The sequence below is a fragment of the Phodopus roborovskii genome, unplaced genomic scaffold, assembly GCF_943737965.1.
Source record: "Phodopus roborovskii unplaced genomic scaffold, PHOROB, whole genome shotgun sequence".
In the NCBI taxonomy this organism is placed as follows: domain Eukaryota; kingdom Metazoa; phylum Chordata; class Mammalia; order Rodentia; family Cricetidae; genus Phodopus; species Phodopus roborovskii.
The window spans coordinates 10,693,158-10,705,215 of record NW_026126460.1 but is presented as its reverse complement, the minus strand read 5'-3'; the positions used below and the strand labels follow the sequence as shown (position 1 = coordinate 10,705,215).

General features: G+C 45.0%; 1 protein-coding gene across 1 annotated transcript in view; it reads right to left on the bottom strand.

Moving 5' to 3' along the window:
* The window catches only part of Adam23 (ADAM metallopeptidase domain 23), a 139,279-nt gene extending 127,437 nt beyond the window's left edge, over window positions 1-11,842 (bottom strand). Inside the window, exons 1-2 of the mRNA XM_051190344.1 lie at window positions 11,338-11,842; window positions 9,827-10,044 (exon numbers count right to left, since the gene is read on the bottom strand). Coding sequence (XP_051046301.1) covers window positions 9,827-10,044; window positions 11,338-11,551 — 432 coding nt within the window. The 5' untranslated portion in view covers window positions 11,552-11,842. The remainder of the gene's footprint in view (window positions 1-9,826; window positions 10,045-11,337) is intronic.
* Between the last annotated feature and the right edge of the window lie 216 nt (window positions 11,843-12,058).

Genomic DNA, 12,058 nt, shown 5'->3' with positions numbered 1-12,058 from the left:
AGTATCAGAAGCATACATAGCTTGGGCTATATTGTGAGTTCAAGGCTAGCCTGGGTTGCATAGTATAAACCTGTCTCGAAAATTAAAAAAAAAAACAAGAAAGGAGGAAGAGAGGGAAGAAAAGAGAGCAGGGGAGAGGAAGAGAAAAATATAAAGACCAAAATAGCCATGAAAGCAGGGGAATGCTGAAAGCGGTGTGTATAGGAACGTACACAGGTACACAGCTCGGTGTCATCCGCTCACAGGACAGAGAGATAGCTCGGTGGTTAGGCTCCTGTGGGCTCAGTTCACAGCACTGTAACTCCAGCTCTAAGGGAAAGGACTCACTTCCTCTTTCAGCCTCTTTGAGCGCTGCACTCATAGGCACTGATGAGCATACACAAGAATTTAAAAAATAAGTAAATAAGCATTCTGCAAAAGATATTTTAGATAAATACTTTTTAAAACATTTTTATCTAAAAGAAAAGGCAAGCTCTCTATGTCTTGCCCATGGAAGTATGATTTAAAAAAAAAAAAAAGCAAGGGACTGATAGCTGGAAAACCAGCATTGGATTGACTCAGACCCCCTGAACATGGGTCTCAGTTAGAAGGTCTGGGCAGTCTAAGGGACCTCTGACAGTAGAACCAGGATGTATTCCTGGTGCACAAAAGGATTTTGAGAGCACTTTCCCCATGGAGGGATACTGCCTTAGCCTAGAGACAGGAGGGAGGGCCTAGTCCCTACTCCAAATGACTTGACAAATTTTGTTAACTCCTTCTTGAAGGCATCACCCTTCCTGTGGAGTGGGAGGGCAGTGATGGGAGGGTGGCTGGGGAAAATGGGAGGGTGGGGGGGAGGGAGAGAGGGAGGGAGAAGGAACTGAGATTGATATGTAAAATAAGAAAATTAAAAAAGCAAGGGACTGGAAGTCTGGAGACCAAGGTTCCACATTCAGAACATAGAGATAATAACTATCTCAGTAGTTTCACTGTGAGGATTATTGTGCAGTTATAGGTTATGGGAGCATCTCCATAAAACTGTTCAAGTTCCATTCAAACGCCATGGGCTATATTTGCTGTTGCAAAGCATTGAAGAGTTGAGCTGAAATTTACCGTGTTCTACTTGACTGAAAAAGTACAGTTGGGAGACACAGGGGGGAAATATTGCATGCGGTTATCTACATGCATTGATTTACAGTATTAGTGTCTATTGTGTAAGGGATGTGCTTGTATCATTAAGGTGGATCTTTGTAGCGTTAAAAAACATCTCGGGTTAAGGTGGATCTTGTTAACAAACAGGTCCATTTCACAGAAGAGTTCAAAGTAGAACTAAGTTCACTGATCTATAATTTTCCAGGCAAGGAAATGTGTTTCTGTATACATTCTAGCCAAAGGAGGTATCAAGAAAACAAAACTTCAAAGAACTGGACTAACTCACAGCTGCACCAGGGTGAGTTCCCAGGATGGGGACGTCTGTCCTCCCTGCCATGAAGATGGCTGCTTCTCAGGGTCATCACTCCAAATAAAATGTAACTAGATCTGTCCTTCTTATAATAGAATTTCTAGCTCAATTATAAATTAAACTCAATTATAAATCCTACACACAAAGACTCCCCTGGTAACACTGCAAAACCCAGACACTCTGAACTTTGATGGAGAGAACTGTGCTCAGGTTCCTGAAGGTACCTGTGTTGACTGAGAACTGAATACTTTGTGCAAATAAAACTTTATGACTGTGCACAGCATGATTCACATACTTTGTGGAAAGGAAAAGAATTCATTCTGAAAACTCAAACCTCAGGAACAACTAATTATTCAGGTCTTAAAGATGGATTTGAAGAGCTAAGCAGGAATTTAACAGAATCTGGACTTCAAAGCCTCGGGCCACATTACTAACAGATTAGGGTCTTTCCAGGGAGGCAAAGGTTTTCTGAAAGTAGCCCCACAGTTTGGGCGGAAATGAATAAAGTCATGCACGCAGACTGCCCCCGTACTTGGACTGACTTCTGGACAAACAGACCCAGAAGAATGCTGGAAGAGACAGCGTGCGGCGGCTCTGTGGTCTAATGGGAAAGCAAACGACTACATCCTGTGCTCCGCCCCAGGAAAACTTACCTAGCTGAAATTATGCTTGTTGAATGTGGATAAAGGGAGTCAAGTGATGAAATAAGTGTTCCAGTAAGATTAATCTGTCAGCAGTGGGACTGATGGATTGACAGAGAACGAGAAAAGAGGCAATGGCAAGAACACAATGCAGAGAGAAGAGGGGGTGGATTCGGGGCTCAGCATCAAGACTTGGTAAGTGACTATTTATAGGCAGGAAGTAAGGAGAGAAGAGTCAGAGATTACTCCCCAAGTTCACTCTTCCATGCTGGGAGACAGCAAGCCCACTGAGAAACATGGGGATGGTGAGAACGGCTCTCTTCTTGCCTGGAGCCACCAAACCTGGGCAATGACACCAGACAAAGCCTCCTGGGTTATCTTCTGACTGGATGAAAAGAAGGGCGGTGGGCCACTAACCCTGAGGAGCGATGGCACGATGGTACCAGCAGTTATCTGGTTGCCAAGAACAAGTCAGGCCCTGAGCAGAAAGCATTATTCAGACACACACACTGAAGCTGGACTTTGAATAGTGTGGCTCAGCTGTGAGTTGCTCAAATTGATTCTGGAAACAAAAATGACCAAAAATGGTCTAGACTTGGTGAAAGAAAAGAATTAGAGACAAGGAACCAAATCCGAACACTCAGAGATACCAGGAAAGCAAAAGAAATAAAGAAGAGTATAATTGAGGCAGGGGAGTGTCTTAGTCTGCTGTCTGAATGCTACAGGCTAGATGACTTAGAATGAATACAGGTACAGAGCCCCAGATCATGGCACTGGCATGGGCAGAAGGCCTTCTTGCTGCATCCTGGAAAATCTGAGGGCATCACATGGCAAACCAAATGTTCTAGCTAGAGTGTCTCTTGCTCTTCATATAAAACTGTTTAAGGCCATCATGGGGCCCTACCATCATAACCCCCCCCCCAAGCCTGATTACGTCTTAAGGGTTCCACTGTCGCATACCACTAAAGTATGAGTCTGAGAAAAGCATTCCCCACACAAATTGTGTAGAGCATTTCCAACTACAGTCTAAGGAGTAGGATTGGGGCCCAGCCCAGCTCTTTCTTCTCTCTGCCTTCTCTGAGCAAAGGTTGCTCCCTCCTCTGCGTGTCCTACCACCTTCTGTTTTAGCAGCTCGTAACGGCACAGACATGAACGACCACCACAGCACCTCTGTTACCAGGAGAAAGATTAGGCACTAAGTGTTGCTCTCTGTCTTTTTTCTAGCCTCATCTAAAGCACATGCCCGCATTACCTAGACAGGAGTTACTTCCTAGCAATCGGTGCATCTGTCACACCCAGAGTCTAGGCCCACTCTGCCTTCAAAGGACATCACTGTGCCTACTGTTCTCTACCACGCTGTGTTATTTATCTTCTCTAAGCACCTGTCGGTGCTCAAAATGAATGGGCCAGTGTTGTTAGCATCCTTGTCTGTGCCCTCCTGTTGGAAGGTGAGCTCTTCGTGAGCCACAGGATTGGTGTTTGATACCGTGCTCACTTCTTGAGCCCCTCCCATGACTCACCACGTGACACGGAATAAATCAAAGCTCTGCATCTGTCTCCAGTCTTGACAACCTCCCACTTCTCCCTTCTGTCCCTGCCAAGGACTCGGCCCCAGAAAGACATGGATTCGAACCCTGGCTCTGTCTGCAGCTTTCTAGCTATTGGTCCATTCTGAAGACACCAATGCAATGATGAATCTCAACTGCTGAGTCTATCAACCTTGCTCACTAGATTTCTGGAAAATTAAGTAGGACCTCTTTCTCACTAACCACACCCCCACATCTAGTCTCTCAAACATCTTATGGTACTACACTCACCCTCCTCCTTACCCACTACTGACAGGTAACTGAAATGCCTAGAAGAAAAGCTGTGAATGGAGGAGGGGCCACTGTAAACATGTTTTTACTAGCTTAAACAGGATAAACATATGTTTAGCAACTTATACAATGCCAAAACTCCAGACTAAAATTACCTCCCCGATGATCAAGCCCAGTACCAGAAATACCTAAAAGAATTCGAAGGCTCTTTTTTTTAAGTTCAGTTTAATTATACCATGAAATGTTATGGCAATCACTACATTCTTTTTGTATATTTTCTGATATACGGATGCTTTATCAAAAAATCCACTCAACAGATACAGTACTCTAAGTCCCACAAATGACACAACTATACACAGAATACCACATGTCACAAATTTTCAATGACTGACTAGAAACTCTTGGAAAACTCAGGAGGTTTGTTGAGCTCAATAACAAAGTCACCAAAACAGAGGAAGGGCTCTACAACATTCAGACCTGTCAATCAAACTCAGGGGTGCTTCCACAGCATAAGATTTTACAAACAGATCTTTAACTAAAACTTGGGCTTATGAAAGGAACTTCCAGAAGAGATTTCTTTTTCCCATGTCCCACAACAGTGAGACTTCCTCTTAATAGGCAAGGATCATAAAAACACGTATCCCTGACTTCTAAAGAGGTATAAGAGCATCTTGCAAGAGAACTGCTTGGGACTTCCTTGTCCCACCCTGCTCTTTCCGTTGTCACATACCAAGAAGAATTGGAGCTTCTGATGTCTAGAAAACCAAGAACTGAGAGCTGGGAAGTAAGGGTGATGGGGTGCACTGTGTGTAATCCCCAAGGAATCAATAAAACATTGTGTTTAAAAAAAACTGAAGTAAACTCAAAGGCATAATTACTATGGTCCAAATACACTTACAGCCAAGGCGCAGCTCTAGTACATGTATGTTTAGCATACATTATATTCTCAGTTCAGCATCCAGCACCAAAGAAGAAAGAAAGAAATTGAATCCACAAAACTGTCTCTTCTCTCTCCTCAACCTGGAATTGTGGGGAGTAAGGAGTAGCCTGTTTACCCAAAAGTCAGTCCATGACGAGAGGTCATTTGTTTGGGTGACCACATTGACATCTGGGTCACCTTCCCCTGTCCCTAAGCTGCGCCACGTGTACCTTCTTTCATTCCTTCTCAATCGGAAGAGACTAATCTTGGCGGGTCAAAGTAAAAGACCGATTTTCACCAACTTTCCTAGGAACAGACTTCACAGAACCATCTCAAAAAGGAGTGAATGAATGAAGAATAAACGGGTCTACATTGTTTCTCCTGCTGTTCAAACCTATTGTTCATGAAGCCTGGCTAGTCTTGATAACAAAGAGGCATAAGAAAATGCAAAGCTCATGCTCCATCTTCATTCTCCCACAACACTGTTGTCTGGGGCTTCTTCCCCACACACCAAGCAATTTGCAGAGTCTTCACGACGAACAAGCCAGGTGTCCTCTAATTCAAGTTTGTTCTGACCCTGTCCTTCTGAAGATAGTGTCAGATCTCACAGGTTGAAGGCTGAGTCCCACAAGACTTCTGAAGTCAGTCACAAGCCCCAAGCTAGAGCCTGTGCCAATGAAAGCAGACTATAAATCAGGTGTCTCCTCACTCCTTGCTTAGAGTTGATTAACTTGCTAAGAGCAGCTCACTGAACTCAGGAAACACTAGTTGCTGCGAAGGACATTATAGAAGAGACAGATAAGCAGCCAGGTGGAAGAGATGCATAAGGCAAGATGTAGGAGAAGGGTGTTGAGCTTCCAGGCCTGGTCCAAGTGCCGCCCGGTCTAGGAACCTCTACATGTTCAGTTATCTTAAAGATTCCAGAATCTAATCCCTTTGGATCTTCAGGAGATCTTTATTTCATAAGTATGATTCATTATGTCACTAGACACTGAAGAGCAACTAAATGTTAAGCCCCTTTCCTGAGGGGCAAGGCTGGAAAGCATTAACCCTTCAATTTCAAATTCATCCCTTCATCTTTATAGTGACTAGACATCCCATCCTAAAACTTCCTAGAGGGTCCTGGCCTCCAGTCACTGCAGCATTATCCCATAGAAGAGCCTCTAATCACCTGATGATTTCAAGAGGGCTGGACCTAAGTGCAAGAAAATGGGATGGATACCAGGTGTGTATTTTCCAGTACCACACAATATCAAAATTTTCCACTAGTGGGCCATAATACATTTGACTTCTTAAGTAGTAAGGGGGTTGTTAAAATAAACTATCAGATAACAAGACTATCAATAAAGAAATCTTGATTTGGGAAAGCACCAAGAATTAAAAAAAAAAAAAAAAATCTGTTTAGGTCTGAGGTGCCTGTTCATTCCCTGACTGCTCTGACTGCCTTAGTTTACTCCTCATATCCTGGCAGAGTTATAAGTGTGCTCACATCTCTCAGAAATGGAGCCATTTGGACAACTGTTTCTACAACATTTTTACAGTGCAGAAATTGTAATGATTCCTGTTCTAGCTGCTTTCTATTGCTGTTATAAAACACTGTGCCAATGCACCTTGGAGAGGAAAGGGTTTGTTTGGCTTACACATTCCAGATCACTGTCCATCACTAAGAGAAGTCAGGAAGAACTCAAGGCAGGAACCTGGAAGCAGGAACTGGAGTAGAGACCATGGAGGATGCTGCTTACTGGCTTGCTTGGCCTGCTTTCTTATACAATCCAGGACCACCTGCCTAGGGGTGGTGGCACTGCTCCCAGTAAGTTTGGGCCTCCCACATTAATTATTAATCAAGAGAATGTCTACAACAGTTGCTTATGGACAATCTAAAGGAGGCATTTTCTCAAATAAGATGTCCTCTTCCCAAATGTCTTAGTTTGTGTTAAATTGATGATTAAAAAAAAACAAACAAAAACAAAAAACCTAACCTATACAATTCCTAAGCATTCCTAAAAACAAAATAAAAACAAAAACAAAAAAAAAAAAAAAAAAAAAAAAAGCTAAAGTTTTCAAAACCAATAACATAAACGGAGGGGGACTACACAACCAGCTTTTAAACTCCCTAACTATGAAAGAGTTAATAAGCATTTTAACTTTCACAGCTGTTAAGGACACGTCCACATGCAAGATTATGAAACTTCAGACATAAATGTGGAGCTTGCTTGGCCTTGCGACCTAGATTTGGGAAAGTCCCACTGCAATTCTACCCCCAATCAGGGATTCAGGAGAGAGGCACAGTGACTCAGCACTTCTGGCGCATTCATTAAAATGTGCTTCAGTGCAACAAAACGAGAGTGGAGGAAAGGTCCAAGTTCACAGACATTAAAATCAAAAATTAGTTTTTAAAAAGCAATGAGGATAGAATTCTATGCCTTCTCATTTGGAAAGCAGCTGAGCTGACGAGTGTCTCTCTCATCACTGATACTAAGCAAGTCATCATAAGATTCGGTGGAAAACACAAAATACTGTTCGATCCTAGTTAGCAGCGGAAATTCCATTTTGCCCAGTCTGCCATTCTGCCCTGAGCTGCTACCCACAGTTTCCTGAGGCTAGGCTGCAGTACCCCTAATCCCTCACACAAACACACCACCCCCTTCTCATTGGTTGGCCCAGAGCTGGTCCAAACTACCAAACCACAGAACTCCCTGACTGGCTGAAAATGTGTCACTGTGCAAAGTCTCCAACTGCTTCTCTGGTATTGCATTATGATTGGATGGGACTCTGGAGCTATCTCTTTGTAGGTTTCCCCTTTAAATTTGGTTGCTGCCCCTGCCTCGGGGACAGCAACCTGATATCAGATTTCTTTTTTTTTTTTTAAATAAAATTTTGGTTTGTTCAAACCCGGTCTTTTGTGGTGGATTATTCCCAGATTCTCAGATCCTAACAATGCTTCTTATCAACCAGTCCAAGAAAAGCTTAAAGATGCAAGGGGAAAGGAAGCCATAGACCACAAAAGGAAATTTCAGAGTGCCACCAAATCAGATCGGCACTATTAAAATCTGACCCGAGCACATCTCAGAATCTTGCTTATCATGCCTGTGTCTCCTGAAGAATGAATATGACTTTTTCTTCCTTGCAACCCTTATCTCTTATCTGTGAACTCTTACCATATAGCTTTGCATATGAGAACTGTGCAACAGTTATTTACTGAATTAAATAGTGGGAGGAAGACTCTCAAATATCACTCCTGCCTAGGCATTCTTTTCAAATGTAGAAAAGAAATTTGGCTATGGGGAGGGGGAGGTGTCAAGAAGCTTAGTCACCCCGACATCAAGCCGGTGTTCCACAGGATCACTCCATCCCTCTACATAAGTGACAGGTAAAAGTTCAACAGATATTACTATCATAAAGTCAAACATATGGTGTGAAATCACACTCACACAAGCAAAACAGCCACCTAAGGCTAACCCATAGGATAAGCATTAGTCAGGGAATTCAACACCTGAGTTAAAAAGAAATTCCACTTAAATTTCTTTCAGATCTCAGCTGAGGAGGACTTAGACATTCTTTAAAGCAGGCTTTGGGGCAGCTTTGGCCTTCTTCCAGCATCTTGTACAAAGGCCCTGGAGTTTAAGAACTATAACCACAGAGCACAGACCATCCCCCACTTGGCATAGTGACCATTCATAAGGGAAGCTATTTAGTTCTTGCCTCGATGCTTACTACCAAGGGGGACCTTGGATGTCTCTTCCTAAAGACAATATCCATGCCTTCTAACCATAAGACATAAAGTGTTAGTTGTTCCACTAAAGTACAGAGAACCTTCTGAGGGAAAGGTGTGGCAATGGTGGACAACCGCCCCTTAAAAATCACACAAGCAAGGTTAACAGGGTTAACTAAATTATTCGGTATGAAGAAAGCTTTGTCTCAGGGACCTCACTTGTTCTAAAAATAGTAACAACTAACAGTTCAAACCTAATAGCTGCTTTACAACCTTCAAGAAGAGTCACCGGAAGGCTTTCTATCCCTATCCACCTATTTAAGAAGTGGGGACAGACATGATTGTACTTACCTCTGTTTCAGAAAAGTAACCACACACTGATACAAAGTGCTCAGTGTTTACCTGAATTCTACATGCTTAACTAGCTCCTGCTCTTGCCTACTGAATAGGAACAGTTCAGAAGGAAATATGTAACCTAACAGATCTGTTTATGCACCTAATAATGAACAGTGGCCCCACTAATTCACTGTGTAGACCCACTTCAGATCCAAGATATCATTAGTTCAAGCAATAAGACAAAAGACAAGGGGTCCCTTAAACTCCAGGGACATTAAATACTTCTGTCTTCACTTGAGTCTTTTTCTCAAGTACAATGCCATTTTCTAAAGCACCCTAAAAGTAAAGCAAAAGTTCACCATTGATGCAGAGTGTCTTCAAGGATGATGTCAACCCAAACTGGTCTATATCTTATGCAAGTCATTCTTTTCTGATCTTCATAGTCTTTTGAAATACCAAATTGTTTACCAACTGAACACATCATAGCAATGCCCCCACCTCCACCCAATGCCCAATTAAAGACATAAACTCAAGTGCAAGTTCTCCATGGAAAGCTTGCTGGGAAAACTGCAGCCACACTGTCTGTCAGCGAGGCCTTCTGTGTACTGACTGCCAGGAGCTTTTATCTCCTGGAAGTTGGATTCCTGCATCCTTACATAAAGGCTCGCAGAAACAAGTTCACTCTGCTGTTTAGTGCCAAGGCACCTGAGAGACAGGGGCACCAAGTTTCTCACAGGACATCTGAAACTGCTTAGTTTCTGTTTAGTCCAATAACAAACAGTAAACCTTGTCCTGGTCGATCCCAAGTTAATTCCCTCTAGTTTCTCTTCTATCATCATATTAATTGCTTTCTTAATAAAATGCTGCACTAAAATTTGTGAAATCAGATTCTGGCAGAAAGTCAAATCGAGAGAGAACTCTTCATGGCAGCAACTTGGGCATACTCAGCCTCCTGCCTACCTTATTGTGTTTCTGTTGGTGTCTGGCCTTTGTGTCAAGAACATGATAAGGGCTTTCTGAGTCCTGGTTGATGTAATATACCAGTCTTGAAGGCAGTGTGATTTCTTTCTGCATTGCACTGCTGTGGTTGATATTACTGCTGCTATTCTGTTGCAATGTATTGTCTTCATCTGCCAGGGTTCCCAGGTTTTTGCCTGCAGTTTCATTCCAATGCGGAGCTGGGGGAGCAGGAAGCACAAATATACACAAGCATACACATATACATCCAGTAAATACGTAAACTCTAAAATGGACCTTTCCATCAATTGCATTAACAAAGTTTTGTATTTATAAGGAGCCAGGAAGTGGAGACACAGAAAAACAAGTGCTTGTGTGTGCGTGGGGGGGGGGGGGGGAGCTGGATAGGTTAGTAGCCAGGGAAGCTTATACAATCATGTACTGAAGGCATGTATACCTTTTCTATCTAGGCTTAGTTCTGAACGTCCAAACTATGTGGGGGCAGGGACAGAATAGGCTTAGAGAAGAGTCAGCAACTGGACAAACCAACTCAATGGTCCTGACGCCCATCTCCTCTCACTTTGGAGGCTAGAGCAACTCAACTGTACCAAACTTAGCAGCATCTCACCTGGGAGTGAGGAAACTTCTGACATAACTTGGGAGCTGAATTCATGGGCACTGGATATAAAGTGGTTATTTCAAATATATATATATATATATATATATGTATATATGTGTGTGTGTATATATGTAAGTATATATGTGTGCGTATATATACATATATAAGTATAATACATACATATATGTATATATTGTATATTCCCTTTTCTTTTTAACTTTGAGATGAGGGAGAAAAAACTGTTTTGCCATAAAGGGCTATAGATGCTGGCAGCTTTCCAATTTCTTTTTCTTTTACTGCCAAGGCCAGCTTTCCACTTTCAGTGACTTCCAATCACCAGTGTGCTCAACATTGTATTATTCTGATTGCTCATTATGACAAGCATTTTGGGAAAACACAGCCAAAGGTCATACGCAAAGTATGTCTTGGTGACTTTCATTCTCTGCTCCCCAAAGTATGCTCCTTCACCTTAATTCCAACAGCAGGGACTAAAGCTAGTGGGGAATTTGGGGAAACAAGCATTTGCCACTATTATTGCATGCTCCCCGCATTCATATGAAGGTTCCCCAAAGCAAGAAGCAACTTGCTAGCTCACTGCATCTCCCTACCCCTGGAAGTTAGAGAGCGCTAAAGGACTCAGGAGCCACGAAATACCTCTGGGTGGAACCCACAGTCACTGGAATGGGTCTTTAGTGAATGCAACAGAAAGGGACTTCCAAAAGTGAACTAGCATGAACCTGGGCTTGGGACTGAGAAGGGTGGAGAGGTCGCCAGGGAGGCGCTCAAAGGCCAGGCTGGGGCCCCACACGTCCAGGGTACACGCACCTGCGTGCCCTTCTCTCTCCTCCCCAGGGCCCCGCGGGGAAGGCAACGCAAAGGGCACCGGTTTACCCACCACTGGGCGCAGCGGCCCCCCGGGCGCGGGGTCGGGACGAGGCGGCGAGCGCAGGCACCAGGAGAAGGACGAGGAGCAGGCGGCAGGGCGGCGCGCGGGCCAGGGTGCGGGCCAGCACCGGGCCGGCAGGGCAGCTACAGGGGCCGCGGGAGGCGCCGGCCAGGCTGTAGCCCGCCAGGGAAAGCCGCCGGGAGCTGCTGCCGGGCGGCTTCATGGCTCATCGCTCCCGGGCGCCGGTCCGAGTGACCCGCGAGAGCGCCGGGCTGGGCTGCGGGGTGGCTGCGGGTGGAGCCGGTCACGCCGGCTGGGCGCGCATGGTGCGGCCGCGGGCAGGGGTCAGGGGCTGGGGGTTCGGGGACGGCGGTGGGCCCTCCTCGGCTCTTTCCGCCTTTCGGGGAGCGGCCCGCAGAGGGGGTCCCCTCGGTTCCGCCAACTTGGAGCCTCCTCAGCGGCTGCACCCTCCCAGTGGCGGGCGCGGCCGCTCCAGTGACTGCGGGGGTTGCTGCCGGGCCTGAGGATGCTGAGGAGGCGCGCCGGAGCGAGCTGTGCGGGCACGCGCTGCGCGGGCCCGAGACACGGGGACGCGCAGCGCGGTACTGCACCCCACCCTCCGGGAGCGCGCCCAAGCCGGGTTTCGGGTGCGGATGCTGATGCTCTTGCAGATGCTGATGCTGTGGCCCGCATGGACCGCACTGCGCATGCCCTACTGTGGGAGCCCGGG